The 18,584-nt window shown below is 36.8% G+C and overlaps 1 protein-coding gene across 6 annotated transcripts in view; it reads left to right on the top strand.

The window, feature by feature from the left end:
* The window catches only part of Baz2b (bromodomain adjacent to zinc finger domain, 2B), a 234,560-nt gene that overhangs the window by 112,214 nt on the left and 103,762 nt on the right, over positions 1 to 18,584 (top strand). For all 6 annotated transcript variants that reach the window (XM_013029108.1, XM_013029116.1, XM_013029100.1 and 3 more), the window contains exon 3: positions 1,431 to 1,577. In XM_013029108.1, the coding sequence (XP_012884562.1) occupies positions 1,433 to 1,577 (145 nt within the window). In that variant the 5' untranslated portion in view covers positions 1,431 to 1,432. The remainder of the gene's footprint in view (positions 1 to 1,430; positions 1,578 to 18,584) is intronic.

Below are 18,584 nucleotides of genomic sequence, written 5' to 3'. Positions count from 1 at the left end.
TTTCCTCCCTTCCTCCTCCCCTTTCCTTCTTTTCTTTTACTTCTCTTCCCTTCTCTTCCTTTCTGTCCTCTTTCCTCCCCTCCCTTTTCCTCCCTTCCCCTCTCCTCTCCTTTCCTAACTTCCTTTCTATTTGGACAGAGTCACTCTACATTATTACCAAGGCTGGCCTCTAACACATGAGCTTTCCGCTTCAGGCTCCCAGGTATCAAGGATTATAGGTGTGTGCTACTTACTGCACTTGGATCATGAAATTTTCTTGATTGTTTAAAATACTATATGGTGGAAGGTAGGGGTAGCATGGTCTGAGGCTGACCCTGGACAAAAAAGCAGGACCCTATCTAAAAATAATCAAAGAAAAAAGTTCACTTTGTAGGCCTACTGACCTAGCAAGTATAAGGTTCTTAAGTTCAAGTATCAGTGCCATAAAATATAGTTATAATAAACATCATCATCATCATTATCCTTTGGTAATTTAAAGAGGATGAGGTATTTTAGGAAGAATGAAAACATAACATTAATGTGTCTTAAGTTTATGGCATTATACATTTATGTAAAATTAGTGTATTCAAACTACTTAAATTTTTGAACATAAAAAAACTATTAAAAATATCTAGAATACTTAAACTTAATTCAAACTCAGTGTAAGAGAACATGCCATAGTCCCACTTGTGGGATTGAGAGGGGAAGATCTCACAAATTTGAGATCAGCGTGGGTGAGGCTATTTTCAAAAATAAAATCATTTTCTGTTATTCTGAAAGAATACCTAAGATTGGATGAGTAAGAAAATGTTTATTTAGCTCGCTTTAGATAAGAAGAGCTGACCACTTTTGGTGGCTTCTCTTTATCTACTTTCTCTTTTCTTTTTTTTTTTTTTTTGTCGGCTGTGGGGCTTGAACTCTGGGCCTGGGCGCTGTCCCTCAGCTCTTCAGCTCAAGGCAAGTGCTCTACCACTTGAGCTACAGCACCACTTCCAGTTTTCTGGTGGTTTATTGGAGATAGGAGTCTCACGGTCTCTCCTGCCCGGGCTGGCTTTGAACCAAGATCCTCAGATCTCAGCCTCCTGAGTAGCTAGGATTACAGGCGTGAGCCACCAGTGCCCAGCATCTACTTTCTCTTTTCTGAAGAGCTAATTCTTTTCCAAAGATGTGAGAACTCACTCAGTCCTGCTCAGTCCTCCAAGAAAGGCTTCACAGTCCCACTTAAGGACCTATTACAGAATTAAGCCTCAACATAACCTTCGGCAGGAACATTACCATTTTCAAGACATAGATGTATTTTTTTGTCCATATTGTTATTTTTCTAAAAAATGTATATCTCTAATATTTATATGTCTATATACACACATCTGTATTTAAAGCAAGACATCTAAATATGTCTAATTCTTTTGAATAATTGTTTCATTCTGAATATTGCCATTTTTCCCTCTCAGATATGGAGTCTGGAGAACGGTTGCCATCCTCAACAGCCTCCTCTACTACACCAACTTCCTCTTCCACCCCTTCTGTGGCTTCGGCAATTTCTAAGGGTGGCCTTTCCACTGGAGCTGCTTCGCTTAGCCCTACAATCAACCCATGTGGTGAGTTGTACTTATTAACTCATTTTCAGTCATTTTCATTTATAGTGTTAAGCTTGTAATAAAATATTCTGTGGCTTCCATTGGTCCCTGGAAAAGTTATTATGTTGGCTGGCACCAATGGCTTATGCCTGTAATCATAGCAATGCAGTAGGCTGAGATCTGAGCATTGTGGTTCAAAGCCAACCCAGGCAGGAAATATCTCCAATTAAGTACCAAAAAGTGAAAAGTAAAGCTGTGGCTCAAGTGATAGAGCACTAGCTTTGAGCATAAAAGCTCAGAGATAGCACCCGGGCTTTGAGTTCAAGCCCCAGGACTGGTGCATGCATGCACGCATGTGCGCATGCTTATACACACACACACACACACACACATACACACACACACACACACACAATTTTAAAAAATCATTGTGTTAAATGTCTGGCCTTTATTTTATTTTATTTTACTCTGAGGTAACACCATTATTCTGCACTTTCTGTGATTATTTGAAATTCTGTCTGGGAGTTTCTTTTAACTTGTTTTTGTTTTTGTTTTTTTTTGGTCGGTCGTGGGGCTTGAACTCTGGGCTTGGGCGCTGTCCCTCAGCTCTTCAGCTCAAGGCGAGCGCTCTACCACTTGAGCTACAGCACCACTTCCGGTTTTCTGGTGGTTTTATTGGAGATAGGAGTCTCACGGTCTCTCCTGCCGGGGCTGGCTTTGAACCGCGATCCTCAGATCTCAGCCTCCTGAGTAGCTAGGATTACAGGTGTGAGCCACCAGCACCCGGCTCCTTTAACTTGTTTTACCACTTAGTTAACCAATTAGTAAGTGCACAATCTTTTTAAATCACAGGCAGTGAGAGGATAGAGAAATATTCCTCAATGGTAAGATTAGAAATCAGTTCTATTAATCCTTTGCCCCAAACTGGCTTCCAGTATTTGAAATGGCCTTCACATATTCCACTCCTCCAGTTTGTTCACAAATATATAGACAGATTATTATTATTATTATTTTGGTGGTACTTGAGTTTGAAACTTAAGCTTTACATTTCCTTGACTTGCTTCTTGGCTGGCATTCTACCATTCTGCCATACTTCCTGTCCAGCATTTTGCTGATTAATTGAAAATAGAGTTTCACAGACTTTTCTGCTTGGTCCTCTAAGTCTTAGCTTCCTGAGTTTGAGCCACTAGTGCCTGGCCAAAAAAAAAAATTTAAATTTGATTAACTCATTTGTTTAATGTAGGAAAGATATTATTCTTCAATCTCTTTTTATCATAGGGATATTTCATATTTATAAACAGAACAAAATTATAAAATTTATTTTTTGTACTTAAATTTATATTTTTTGCATGAACGAAGTGAATAAGTGAGGAATGTTTGCTTACAAAATACTCCAGCATATTGTGAAATATACATTATGTAGTTATTTATGTTTTTCTAATTAGTACAATAGCATGAACGGTGTTATTTTGCATTATATTATCATAGGACAACTTCTAAAATATTCTTAGTGATTACAAAATTATCTATTTATCTATCTTTATGATAGAATCAGGGGAGGAGAACTGGGGTTTGAACTTAGGGCCTCATTGTTGTTAGGCAAATGCTCTATGGTTAAGCCATACAGGTGGCCCTTTTTGGCACTGGCTATTTTTGAGATGAGGTCTTCATCTCATATATACTTATACTAAGCTTCACCCTATTTTAAGCTTCTTGTTTTAGCTAGCATGACAGGATATGTACCATGCCTAGATTTCTCCATTGAGATAGCGCTCTCTGCCCAGGCTGGCCTGGAACCACAATCCTCTTGATCTCAGTCTTCCATGAAACTAGGATGACAGGCAGATAACACTGTACACAGCTATGAGTTGAAAAGGGATCTCATGAACTTTTCTGCCCTGATTGGCCTTGAAATGAGATCTTCCCATTCTCAGCCACTCAAGAGCTAAGGTTACAGACTTGAGCCTTCAGTGCCTGGTTACATTATACATTTTTTAATGACCCTTCTTTTCCTGTACCCTGTTAGACACTTTATTAAGTAATCAACAAATTTGTCTATATTCTTCTTATGCATAACATGATGGCTGGATTCTAAAATTTCAATACCTTGTGCTAAAAAATGGTGATGTGAGGACTGAGGATGTGGCTCAGGTGGTAGAACACTTGCCTGGGAGAGATAATGCCTGAATTCAAGCCTCAGTACCACTAGTACCAAGGAGAGAGGAGGACAATGATGCTGTGCTTGGTTATTTTAGGTTACTTCGGTTAAGAGATTAAGCACTTTTGTCCTTCTATTCGTTACTACCTCTTCTTTTTTTTCCTCCATGTTAAGTCCACATTTTATTCGTTCTTTACATTGATTACATGCTATTTCACAGTGAGAATTTCCTTTCCTTTATCTATTACTGCCTCTTCCTTCTTTTTTTATTGTTACATTGATTAAGTGGATTCTTTTATTCTACAGACTTTACATTTGTTTCTGAATTAGTCTTTAACGTATACAGTACTGCACAAGAACTGTATTGCTTTAATGTTAAAAGGCTCAGTAGTATTCTTGAGTTCAGCTCTGGAGGTTTTTGGTAACTTTTTTTGTTCAATTGCTATTATGAATTAATGACTCTGGAGTTACCCAGTGTCAATGCTGAATATGTGTATGGACTGTTCTTTGTTAACGGTGGTATGGAGGGAGTTGCAGAGGAGTGGGGTGTGGTGGATTGCTGAGCAACATCAGATGTCTCCTTAATCTAGAAAAAGAGCCCTTTTCAACTATTTTAGAAGAGTGCAGAAATTTTATAATGAGATAGTTTCATTGAAGAAAACGTAGCTTCTTTTTGTTTATTTAGAAATATATTGCTTATTTTCTCATTAGGTTTTAACTGTCTACATCCGTAGCTCATTTGTTTTTGTGTTTTTTTTTTAACTTTCTAGGTAAAATGATTGTTTCTTTTTACAGTGTTATACTTCATGTTAACACCTATCAGACTGGGCATCTAGATCAGTGGTAGAATACATAAGTAGATCAATAAATAACCACACCTTATGTTCCTTCTAACAAACAGGCCACTCAGGAGAAAGCTCAGTCTGTTGTTTTCCTGTCTTATTTAATTCACCATTATTTAATTCACTATTTTTGGCCCAGATATTTTCTGATAAACTCTCGCTGATATCATCTAAGGATAGATTTATTTTCTCCACTAATTAAAGAATTGAAAGGCAGGAAAATGTTTAAAGCAAACAGCACAAATTTATTTGAGAAGGAAAGAAAATAAGGGGTGGTGAGTGGCCTTCAAGATGGGAGTCCAGGACTGGGAAGGTGGCTCAGTGGTAGAGCGCTTGCCTTGCGTGCATGAGGCCCTGGGTTCATTTCTCAGCACCACATAAGCAGAAAAAGCCCAAAGTGGCACTGTGGTTCAAGTGGTGGAGTGCTAGCCTTGAGTTAGAGAGCTGAGGGACAGCACCCAGGCCCAGAGTTGAGGCCCCACAACTGACCAAAAAAAAAAAAAGAAAAAATAATGAGAGTCCACAATCGCTTTGTTTGGACAAACCAGATATATGTCATAACCTCTATCTCCTCCTAAGGGGCATATTCTTTTATTGGTCCAGTGATGGCTGTGGCCACCTGAGGTCTCATGATTGGTTCCCTCTGCTTCTGGGAACGTATTCTTTTAGTTAGGTCCTCACCACCATACATGCATTCATGTAGCTCATAAGGGTGGAAAGGGTTCCTCCACAAGCAGGGGAGAGGCAGGTCATGTGTTCAGCAGTTCAGGTAGAGCACGTGCACCCAGGGCCCTGAGACTTGAGTGACAGAATGTCACAAGAAGGGCAGAACATCCTCTCTTGTTCCCAGTTGTTCAGGCATTAGTCCCAGCAGCTTGTTCTGTCTTTTACCTGGCCCTGGCAGCTAGCTCTCATGAACTAAATAATCAAATAAAATCATAAAATCTCCATAGGTAAATCCTTTTATTTTAAAACAAGTTGATCTCTCATTTTTACATATGTAAAAAGAAAACAAAAATTTTACCTTTAAAATGCCAAAACTTCAACAGTTCTTTCATGAGTTCTTTGAGGTCATTCTGTTGTTTTAAATAATTATTTTATCTTATTTTAGAGAAGCACTTATTTCTGTCGTCTTCATAATAATGTCTATATAAATTCTTCTGAGCAATAGAGTAATTTGAGCTTTATTTTCAAACTTTGAATGTTCGGCTGTGTTTCATTGGATCAGAGATTTTGTTACTTATAGGATAGCAAGCCGAACATCATGTCGACATCAGTTCCCTATGTCTACATCCATCTGGGCATTGTGGGTCCTCCAATGTGGTGGATGTGTACGTGTAGCTAAGGAACATTGTGCTCAAGGAAACTACCTTGTAAATTAAAGTGAGCCCACTCTTTGTGAGGGGAAATCTGTAACCTCATCCTTCAATTGTATATCATTCCAAGTATAATTCTGAAAAATAACCTAGGTAAGAAAGGATCAGAGCCTTGAAGTTTTGGAATACTCAGCAGTAATATACAAGGACACTTGAAGTCCCTTGGAAGATTGCCTCTTACAACACAGCTTGTATTAGCTTGTATTAGCTTACATTAACAAAAGCCCCAACAAACAAAAAACCCAAATACCTCAGTAAAGACCAATTTACAGTCATGTGCTATTGGTCTTATTAGAATTTTTTTTTCTTTTTTTTGCGGGTTGTGGGGCCTGAACTTTGGGCCTGGGCGCTGTCCCTCAAGGCTAGCACTCTACCACTTGAAACAGAGAGCCACTTCCAGCTTTTTCTGCTTATATGATGCTGAGGAATTGAACCCAGGGCCTCATGCATGCAAGGCAAGCACCCTACCGCTGAGCCACCTTCCCAGCCCCAGAATAATTTTTCTTTAAGAAATTATTGTATATATGTTTTTCTAATTTGGGGAGGGGAAAGGAAATAACAAAATGCTTAAATAAGGATATAGGTTGGCCCATTGTAACACATTGTACAAGAGATATAGAATGAGATGTACAAGACACTATGTTGAAAATGAACTTTATAACTTGGGAGGGGGCGAGGTAGCGGGAGGAGTTGGGGAGATAGGGAGGGAGGGGACTGTAGGGGAAAAACAAAGGAGGAGGTAACAATGCTGGACAGGAAATGTACTCATTACCTTACTCATGTAACTGTAACCCCTCTGTACAGTATTTTTATAATAAAAAATTATTTACTCTGATAGCTCATGCCTAAAATCCTAGCTATTCAGGAGGTTGAGATCTGAGGATCCCTGTTCAAAGCCAACCCAGGTAGGAAAGTCTTATCTTCAATTAATCACCAGAAAATTGGAAGTGGAGTTGTGACTCTAAGTGGTAGAGTGCTAGCCTTGAGCACAAAAGCTTAGGGATAGTGTCCAGGCCCTAAGTTCAAGTCCCACAACCAAGCAAAAACAAACAAACAAAAAAACAAATCCCCCAACAACAACAACAGCAACAAAAAAGACTTTTAAAAAGCTTCTTATCCTAAAAAGAAAATTGGACCAGCTTTCAATAAATATGTACGCACAATAAACAAAAGCAGTTAAATAAAAGATAGACATTGAAAAACAAAAAATTAAAATCTTAGTTGAAAAAAAGCCATGAATGTTTGTTTTGTTTTTGAGATGATGTTTCACTGTACAATTAGGCTGTGCTGGAACTCACAATCCTCCTGCTTAGCCTCTTTAGTACTGGGGTTTCAGGCATCTACCACTATAGCTGGCAAACCACAGATATGAGCTAACAACTTAACTAGGTAGCTGTGAAGAACAAAAGGATCAACGGATTACATGACTCATATTATCTAGGTGCAAGTAGCCATATTAGTTTACTTTAGGGCCCTGAGGGATGTGAAAACTATGCCACTGGAACCTTTGTGTAAAAAGCTAGATGATGTACGTTATCCTGAGTCTCAGTTTGAGAAATATTCAATAGTTTTTCTACATATTGGTTTCAGCCAAAAGCTAAGTAAATGAAATATAAGCATAATTTTACAAATAAACTTTATAGAGTGAATCTGTTTGAAATTATTATTTTTATAGAATGAATCTATTTGAGATTATTATTATTTGGTATAATATATAGGGATTTGAGAACTTTAAATGATAGTTTGTACTTTAGACCATAGGTTTTCCATCCATTTATGAGCCGATAATTCTAAACAAAGCATAGGGAAATACAGAATATATAAAACCCATAAACTGTTTAAAGCTTTTCTAACTAAAACTACATTAAGAATGGTTGTTTTGTCATCATTGTTGTTGGTTGGTTGTGGGGCATGAACTCGGGGCCTGGGCACTGTCCCTGAGCTCTTTTGCTGATTGCTAGCACTCTACCACTTTGAGCCACAGCACCACTTCTGGTTCTCTGTTGGTTAATTGGAGATGAGTTTCATAGACTTCCCTGCCTGGCTTGGCTTTGAGCTGGGATCCTCAGATCTCAGCCTTTTGGGATTACAGGCTTGAACTACCAGCGCCCGGCAGGAATGGTTTTCATTTAAAATTTAACAGTGATTTATATATGTATCTTAATTGTAGATCTTTACATATGTGTGCCAAATCACTATATGTTGAGGACATTGCAAGTTGATCCATTAGGTCTTAGTTTAGGGTAGATGTTATGTTTAATATTTAATTATGAATAGGAAACTGTGGTAAATAAACAAACCTTCCACAGATAGGTAATTCTATGATGAGTAATCACAGACTGAGGCCTCTTCTGATTATATATTCTATATTCAAGATGGATTTTCTTGCTCATATGTAAGGTCATGTAAAAGCACTCTTTTCCAGGACAGAAAGGGTAATAGATAGGCTAAAGCTGTATGCCAGCTCAGTTGGACTCCTTTCAAAGAGCTGTCCTAGAAGCTACACCCATACATTTCCATTTACATCTCTTTCTTCAGAACTGTGTGAATGGTGATCTCAGCTTGAAAAAGACTGAGAGAAATAGTTTATAACTAAGTATATTACTATTTTGAATAAAATAGTGGTTCTATTAGCAAGTGCAGAGGAATAAGAAAAGGGAAAGCTGAGGAGTAGGCCAAGGTCACATAATTTAGAACTTAAGTATGGCATTGGGAATTTATGCAGAATAATATTAAGAATACGAACTCTGCAGTCAAAAGGCTCTGAAATTGAATTTTGGTTTGTCCCTTCTTTAGCAATGTGACTGTGAGTAAGTTACCCTTTTCTCATTTAATGTGGTGTAACAATACTTCCTTTGTAAAATTATGAGGGTAAGTGAGATAAAACCTGACACAGTAGGTGCCTATTAAATTGTAGTCATTGTCTTCATACTTTCACCAAAAAAGAGTAATTTTCTATGGTAGCATTGTTTTCAAAATGATTTCTGTAGCAGCCTGTTGAGCATCAGCTTACAATTAAGTAAAAGTAAATTATCTTAAATATTTGTATTTAAGTATATCTGTGTATAGGAGAAATGATGAGAGCCTAAATTCAGGACTACTGAAGAGTGAATAATAAAGACTCCAAAGATATTCAGAGAGTAGCCTCTTAAAGGACATAGAAAGTGAATTTGGGCCAGGAGGTGTTTTGAGATAGCATGACATGACTTCGGTATCTTACCAAAGATGTGACATAATGTGAAATGTGGAGAAGGAATACATTTTAAAAGATAAAAGACTTAAGCTGCCTTATTGAATGTTACATGTAAGTAGAATACACATATTTATATAACTAGACTATTATTGGTGAAAGTTGTGAGTTATTTCCAGCTTCTGCCAATTGCAAACAATGCTATTCTAAGGTTATTATACATAGATATTGATATGTATGAGGATGCATTTCCAAAGATATTTTCTTCTTTATCAGAACTACTGGGGTTTGGTGGGGTTTTTTTGTTTTTTGTTTTTGCCATGTTGATATTAGATATGTTGATTCTTCTTAACACCTGGTGTTGTTATACTTTCAGATTTTTTTTTCAGTGATGAACATAAAATATTTTGTTGAAGTGCTTTTTTAGCTTTCTATTAAATTTTTGTCTTTTGGGATTTCCCCCTTTTTAAAGTACCTGTTTAGGGTTTAATGTATATCTTAATTATTTATTTTTTTCCTTAAAGATTTATGAACTTTTCATAAAATTCTTTCATAAATTTCTTTTCATAAGACTCTTTTCATAAGTAACCAGCTGCTATCTTTTTTAGTCAGTTTATGTATGAGATTTTTATTCTATGTTGTCTTTTGATGAACAGAACTACTTTTTTTCTTATGTAAGTACTGACACTTGAACTCTGAGCTTGGGCACTGTCCCTGATCTTTTTTGCTCAAGGTTAATGCTCTACCACTTGAGTCACAGATTCACTTGCAGTTTTTTGTTTCTTAATTAGAGATAAGTGTCTTACAAACTTAACTGCCAGTCCTGGCTTCAAACCACAATCCTTACATCTCATCCTCCTGAGTAGATAGGATTACAAGTATGTTTCACCAGCACCCAGCTCTGAATTTCTTTACTGTCTAATTTATCTAGATTTGTTATGCTTGCCTTTGTTTATCTCAAAGGTTTTATATATCTATCTATATATATATATACACATATGTTATATATAATTTTAAGATTTTACTTACCTCTTGTCCATTATGCTATGTTAACAAAATAACTGTACATGGACAATTAATAAATAATTTAATTTTTTATCAGAATGCAGGAAGTTGGAAAGTCTAAGATCAAGGTACTGCCCAGATTCAGTGTCTAGTCATGTATTAATTTATTTTGTGTAGTTTTCACAAAATACCTGACTGGATACTTTATAGGGAAAGGAAGTTTATTTGGCTTAAGTTTCTGGTAGCTGGAAAGTGCAAACACTATGACACTGGTACTACATTAATCTCTTCTGAAAGTGACCTATTCACCTTCTACTAGGTGGAAGGATTATCCTTTTAAAGATCATCTCATCTTAACACTAGCATATTGGAGTTCTGTACAAGCTTTCAACACAGGAAATCTTATGGGACAAACCACATCCAGACCATGCGTTGACAAGTTTTCTCCACTATGGCACCTTCTTACTGAGTCCTCACATGATGGAAAAGTTGTATAAGGGACCTAATCCCATTCACAAGGGCAGAGCTGTCATGACCTAAAAATGTTCTAAGGCGCCTCTGTTAATACTATTACATTGGAGATTGGATTCTAACATAAGAATTTGTGTGTGTGTGTATGTGTGTGTGTGTGTGTGTGTGTGTGTGCTGGTCCTAGGGCTTGAACTCAGGGCCTGGGTGCTGTCGCTGAGCATTTTTGCTCAAGGTCAGCACCCTGCCACTTTAGCCACAACTTCGCTTCTCACTTTTTTGGTGGCTAATTGGAGATCAGAGTCTGGATATCCCTGCCTGGGCTAGTTTTGAACCATGGTCCTCAGAACTCAGCCACTTGAGTAGCTGGATTACAGGCATGAGCCACTGGCACCCAGTTAACATAAGAATTTTGAGGAACACCAACATGGTGTTCTCTCATTTAGTATTACTTAAAAAGTACATATGCTAGATATCAGACAAATGTGATAGACTGAATGAGCTTTTTGGTCTCGGAAATATCTCCAGCTTGGGCTGTTGATTTGTGTATCCATCAAGTCAACTAGAAATAACAAATTGCTAAAGGCATTTTAATCAGGAAAAGATTTAATGAAAGGAATTAGGTACTTATAAAATTATTGAAGAGCAGCCTGCTGATCTCCATGAATAATTTCAGAATGTTACTGCCTAATTGACCTGTTGAGGAAATTATCTCTGATTCCATTAAGACACCATTGTACCAACTTCTGACTTCATGACTGTACCATCTTCACTGCAATCTTGTGATCCTAATACTGTACAAGAAAAAAAAAGAGGTAGGGGGAAGAGAAACAAAAGTCAGAATTAGCTCTAGGGCTGTTCAGTATAGCCTTTTAGATCTGAATCATCATATAGTACTTCATGATCCATGTTACCTCTTTTTTATGTTTTTGTTTTGGTCCTGATAGTGGAGCTTCAACTCAGCCTGGGTATTATCCCTTAGCTTTCTCACTCAAGGCTGATGCTCTACCATTTGAACCATAGCTCTAATCTGGGCTTTTGAATGGTTAGTTGATGATAACAATCTCATGGACTTTACTGTCCAGACTGGCCTTGAACCTCACATCTCAACTTTCTAATACCTAGTTTACAGGTGTGAACCAATGACACATGGCTCAGATTATACCCATTTTTAATTCTTCCAAATACTGCTTTCTAAACAACTTCCCAACTTTGGTTGTAAGAGAAACTGGTAAATGTGGCTTTTTGCCAATATTTTTGTATCACAGGAAGGTGCAGTAAAAGATGGTTGAAGCAAACATTTAATTAACCAGTTATCAGTGCATTTCAGCTTATCTGGCTAATATCCACCCCAGCCATATCTCCCCTCTCTGATATTGTGTTTTTTTTTTTCAAAAACCATGTATATGATAGTTATTTTTAATCAATCAGTTCTTTTATTTACAAGGATATTTCAGTAATACATCTAATAACATAATTTTCCCTTGGTACAGAGTTCTCTTTATGAATATAAATTAAAACAAGTATAATAAATTCTTAATTCCAAAATGATACGGCTCAACTCTCATAGATAATAGCAAATATCTTCTTTAAAGATTGTAGAGGACTTTTTAAGGACTTCATTCCTTTTATACAGTATCACTAATTCTTTCTTCTGACCATATCTATCAGTATCATTCTTACAGCATCTATCCATAAAAGAGACTACTTAGAAAAACCCTTCTTTTATTCCTTATACTCTTCTGACCATTGTCCTATTTTTTCCTAAATTTACACAGCCCAACTTCCATAAAGAGATAGATGCTAAGCTTTCCCTTTTGTTGCCTTCATGTATCTCTCAGCCTTACCATCCGTTCTAGGCTTTTCTTCCCTGCCTCAGTCTCTCATCAGAAGTTGACATAATTGACACTCTGTATTTGCAAATCTTCCCTCTTAGTTTCCATGCTGCTACTCTTAGATTTTCTCTTGTCTCTTTAGCTCCTGCTTCTCATTATTTGGGGGAGGAGGGTGTTTTATTTTGTTTCATTTGTTTGTTTTATTTCTTTGCAGATTTCTTTATTTATAAATGTTGTGTTTCCCAGGTCTTAGAACTGAGGTCTCTTATTTCTTTATTAAGTATGTTTGTATGATGATGGTGCAAACTTAACAAATTTAACATGTCCACTTTTAATTCTTCCCAATACTCCTGTCTAAGCAATGTTGTTTTGATGTGCATTTCCTCTTCTCCTCCTCCTCCTCCTTCTTCTTCCTTTTTTTTTTTTTTTGGTTGGTCTTAGGGCTTGAACTCTGGACTTGGACACTGTCCCTGAGTTCTATCCTCCCAATGTTTGCCTTCTGTGGGATTACCAGGCCCTGCTGATTTGCTAAAGTTTTGTTCAAGAGTTTAACAGAGATTAAGATTTATATTTTTCTTACCATTCTTTGTGAAGATCTCTGATCTTTTTTCTGTAAAAGTATAGAATTGTCTTTTTTTTTCTTGCAGATTATGGGGCACTGATGGCCTGGGCACTGATCCTGAGCTTTTTTAGCTTAAGGCTAGCAGTCTACTACTTTGAACCCTAGCACCACTTCCAGCTTTTCCTGAGTAGTTTATTAGAGATAAGAGTCTCACAGACTTTCCTGTCTAATCCTCAGATCTCAGCCTCCGAAGTAGCTAGGATTATAGATATGAGCCTCCAGAGTCCAGCTGGCATTACTTTTTGTATAATGTTTAGTAGAATTAATCTGAGAAGTCTTCTAAGCCTACAGAGTTGCATGTGTATGCATGTTGATATGTGTGTAGATTCACTTATTTAAATTGTCACTGTATGGTATTAAACTATAAATTTATCATTTAGAATACAGTTATTGTAGACTAAGGCTCAGTAGTAGAATGCTTGCCATACATTCATGGGGCCCTGGTTCAACTGCCAGTGTCACAAACACAGAAAATACAAGTTATCTTTTTCTTCACCTGAGATTTGATTTGTATATTTCAAGGAATTTGTTTTGTCTAAATGAATGAATTCATGCCCTAAAGTTGTTCAAACTATTACTGTATGCTTTTAATATATGAGTGTTTGAGTGATACTTTCTATCATTGTTAATATTCACAATCTCCCCCCTAGCAACTTCAGATTTATCAATTTTATTGACTTTTTGAAGAATAAGCTATTGCTTTCATTGAGTTTTTTCAATTTTCCATTTTCTGTTTCATTGATTTCTGCCTTTATCTTTCATTTTCATAGCTATAATTCCTGTTGTTTTTTCTATGTTTTACATCATTTACATAATTTATTTGGAACTTTGTCCTTTTCCCTGAATATTATGGCTTTCCCTTTTGCTTACTGTTCTAGCTGCAGCCAGTAAGTTTTCGTTGTAAATTTGTGATCCCTTTGCCAACTCTTCTTTGGTGGGAAGGTCAGCAGTTTAACATGTGAAGTTTTTAAAAATTAGCATTCTGATAAGGCTGTTACAACAAGCACTGGCAACCGGGCTCTGTTCTGTTGGCATCCTGCTGATGGTTTTTTTTACAAGAGCCCCTGTGGGTTTCTTGATCAGCAAAGTAACTAGAAGTAGTTCACATTCTCTTTGAGGTCTCCTTGCTCCTATGATTACCCAGCTGCTGACTTCCACCTATACTGTGACCCATTAGACTTTCTGCTTCCTGAACTAATCTTGGTGAGGGGATACACTTAATTAAATTCATCATATTCTGCTGAGTGCACCTCTGCCTTTCAAGAGGAGATTTCTCTACTTCTCTGCAAGATGTTTTACAGTACCCCTGGAATCCTTTTTCCTTCACTGTGTTCTCACAGCTAGGCAGTTAGAAAGTTTAAGCTTTGAATTTTTTTTTTTCCTTTAGTGGTTTACACACTGCCAGAATTTCCTCCTTTAAATTTACAGGTGTTTACTTACCCCTGGATTCTGATCTCTTATACCTTTAGTTGTTAAGTCTGGCTGATTTTTGTTCTGTTATTTTCTTGGGTTAGCTATTGAGGTCTAGGCAGCATGACTGGACTAGGAAGCCACAATGCACTCTCCTCTGACTTTTCTCTGCTTTTGGATGCTTTTTAGTATCTTAGCTTTGTTCTGCTCATTATCCCAGGTTTTTGCTGTTGTTTGTGCTGGTACTGGGGCTTAAACTCAGAGCCTGGGCTTTTTCATGCAGTGCTGGCACTCTACCATTTGAGCCACAGCTCAACTTCTAGGTTTTTGCTGGTTAACCCCTGAGGTAAGATTCTCTTGGATGTCCTTTCCTGGGCTGGCTTTGAACCACAGTCCTTACATCTCAACCACTATAGTAACTTGGATTACAGATGTGAGTTACCATAACCCAGCATCAATATGTTTTAAGTAGTTGTACAAAGGGGTTTCAATTAATAAGATCTTAGGTTGAGTCTTTCTCATGCTAGAGAAAGGTTAGAATGCCCTAGGATATTGTTTGGTCAATATTATGTGTCCACTTGATGGGGACACAGGACCCCCACATTAAACACTATTTCTGAACATGTCTGCAAGGGTATTTCCATATAGGATTTCCATTTAAATATGTGGATTTAGTGGAACAAATTGCCTGCCTCTTTCTGGGTGGGCATAATTCAGTTCTTTGACTATGTAATAGAATAAAGAGATAAAGGGATTTGTTTTCTCTGCCTTCTAGATCTAGGATATCTGTTTTTTCCCATAGTTGGGACTTAAACCATCAATTCACCAGTTCTCAGAACTATACCACTAGCTTTCCTGGGTTGGGTTCCATAATCTCAGTTCCTGCAGCAAATCAATGAATTCTATTGGTGATCTTCCTCAGAAGAAGGTTGACTAACATTAAGCCTTAATTAGAGATGACTCCACTGATCATAGTCTCTGTGTAATTGCTCTGTTATTACCTTTCACTGTACCTACTAATTTTCTCCCTAGCACTCTTCACAATGTATAATTATATTTGGTGTTATGTGTCCCTTCCTTTATATTTAAAGGGCTAGGACTATGTCAGTTTTCTTCTATTCACATGTGATCAGTTAGTGCCTTGCACAGAATGTATTAGAAATTGTGAAAGCAGGTGAATTTGCAAGCCTAATTTGAAAACTAATGATAAATTAACTGATTAATAAGATTTCTGACTCATGCCACTATCATAGTGTACTTAGCTTGGCTGGTGCTCTTAAGACCACTAATGCCAAAAGAGTAGCAAATGCTAGGTCCTTATTAGGAGGCCTTTTTCCAGAGTCATCATCCTGTTTTTGCAATGATAAAACATGGTTATACTGGCGCTTTAGAATTATTGGTGAGCACAGCTCTGGGAATATTTTGAATCCCACAGGCAGGATGAACAAGTAGAGAGAGGTCAACTCCAGATTTGATGTGCAAAACATCAAGAATATTGGCAGAGGGGCTGGGAAGGTGGCTCAGTGGTAGAGTGCTTGCCTTGCATTCATGAGGCCCTGGGTTCGATTCCTTAGCACTACATAAGCAGAAAAAGCCAGAAGTGGGGCTAATGCTCAAGTAGTAGAGTGCTAGCCTTCAGCTGAAGAACTGAGGGACAGCGCCCAGGCCCAGATTTCAGGTCCCATGACTGACCAAAAAAAAAAAAAATGTGGCAGAATAAATGTGCTCTCATTCTGTCAGTTTGGCTTAATTGTACTGACAACCTCAGCTACCATCATGGACTGTAAAGAAGCAACACAAAAGTGCACAGGAGATAAATCCTGGAATTTCTTTTACACAAAATGCTCACTAGTGAGGGGGAAACCCACAATTTTTCTGGACTGTGCTATGCATTGCTCTACTACTATCAACTGACCAGGCAAATTTTAGTTGAGAATTAACATAAATGAGAGAATGATGCTTAATGATCAATTGAGGATACTGAAAAAATTGAAATTCAAAGGATATAATTAGCACTAATTTAAAAGATAACCAGAATCTGAATTTACAGACAGGAGACCATGAATGTGAGAAACCTTCTCTCTAAAGATTTGCAAGTAAGCCAGGTGCAGGTGGCTCACACCTATAATCCTAGCTATTCAGGAGGCTAAGATCTGAGGATCTTGGGTCAAAGCCAGCCCAGGCAGGAAAGTCCATAAGACTCCTATCTCTAATTAACTGCTAGAAAACCAGAAGTTGGCACTGTGGCTCAAATGGTAGAGCACTTGCCTTGAGCTGAAGAGCTGAGGGATAGTGACCAGGCCCAAAGCCCAAGCCCATAACCAACCAAAAAAAATTTTTTTTTCTAAGTAAAGCCCAAGTTTCTTAGAGTATTTATATTATTATGAGCCATTATGGCACTAATTTTAGTTTTAGTTTATTCATCAATGCTGTAGATATTATAAATCTTAAAGACTCAATTTTTCAACTGTCTAGTTTTCTTACCTGAAGTTTAATGAGATGTTTGGCCATAAAGTACTAGATAATTTTGGAATTTTGTTTTATTAACTTGGTAGATTTTGTAATTTAAATTTGGAGCTTTAACAATGAATTACTAAAGAAAAGTTAATGTGTTCAAGTCCATTAAGTATCCTTAAAAATCTCCTAAAGAGATACATAGGAATCCTAACCTCCAGTACTTTGGAAATGTAGCCTTATTTAGAGACAAGTTCTCACAAAGGTAATCAAGTTAAATGAGGCCATTAGGTAGGCCCTAATCACCTATAGCTGGTATTCTTATAAAAGGGAAAATTTGGACACAGAAAAGCACATTGAGGACATAGGAAAGACCTAAGTTTTCCAGAAACCAGAGAGAATGTGGAACAGAGACTTTCCTGGCAACTTTAAGAGCAAGGGAGTCATGACCCTGCCAATATATAGATTGCAGACTTCTGGCTTCCAGAACTATGGGACAGTAAATCTCTGTTGTTTTATGCCACTCAGTTGTGGTACATGGTTATGGCAGCCCTAGCAACCTAAAACAACATAATAAAGTGTATCTTTCAAAACTGACTCTGTTTTAGTTCATTATGGGAAAACTCAGACCTTTTTGTTTAATGAAACATTAAGTATCAATATATTAAAACATAAGTAAAATAAGATTTTAGAATAGGAGTACTGTTACTTTTTTCTATTTCCTTATTAAAATGAATTGTAGCCTTATTGATTATGTTTAAGTATAAAGATATAATACTGAGTAAATGAAAGTATATAAAAAAGTGTATTTTTAGCATTGGCTAAGAATCTGAATTCATTCATTATATATAGCAAAGTGCTTACTGGGGAAAAGAAACTGTTCTAATATTTTAAGAACAGTTATTGTCTGAGTAATACAAATTGAGAAATCATTTACTATAATAAATCAAATGCTTGTTTCCTATGTTTGATATTACAAAATAGCAGCTTTTGTTCCCAAAGGTACCTCTGCTTTCAGTGACTTGTTTTCTAATAAAAATGCTATTTAAGGAAACAATAACTTTATAATAGATAATCCTGCTAGGTATCATTTTAATCTGTCTGCATAAACTAGTCTGCATAACAGCATCATAGGCCTCAGGTATTTGTCTCTAAGGGAGGCACATTAGATATACCTCCCAATAATATATTGCCTCTTCTCATCATTAGAAAGCATTAGACATTTACAGATGAAGGAATATTCTATAAAATACTTGACCAATATTCTTCAGTGTATCATCATGATGAAAAATAAGACTAAGAAATCATAACACACTGGAGAAGATGAAAGCACCAAAAATTAATATGATGTTGGATCCTGAATGGGATCCTAGGCCAGAACCTGAGTAAGCCAGAATAAATTATCTAGGTAATTAGCCTTGGTTAATTTCTTGGTTTTGAAAAATGCTCATAGTCATTCATATAAAATATAATCTAAGGAATGATTGTTTAGAACATATATATGAACTCAGTATTATCTTTGCAACTCTTATGAGTCTAAAATCTCAAAAATTAAAAGCAAAATTAAATACTACCAGCACTTGAGAAGCAGAGACAGGAGGATTAAAAGACTGAAGATAGTCTGGGCTATATTGAAGATTTTTATTCCAAAAAGCAAAATAAATGAAT

Source organism: Dipodomys ordii, unplaced genomic scaffold, assembly GCF_000151885.1.
Source record: "Dipodomys ordii isolate 6190 unplaced genomic scaffold, Dord_2.0 Scaffold5, whole genome shotgun sequence".
NCBI lineage: Eukaryota > Metazoa > Chordata > Mammalia > Rodentia > Heteromyidae > Dipodomys > Dipodomys ordii.
Note: the sequence above shows the minus strand (reverse complement) of the source record. Positions and strands in the feature narration are given on the sequence as shown.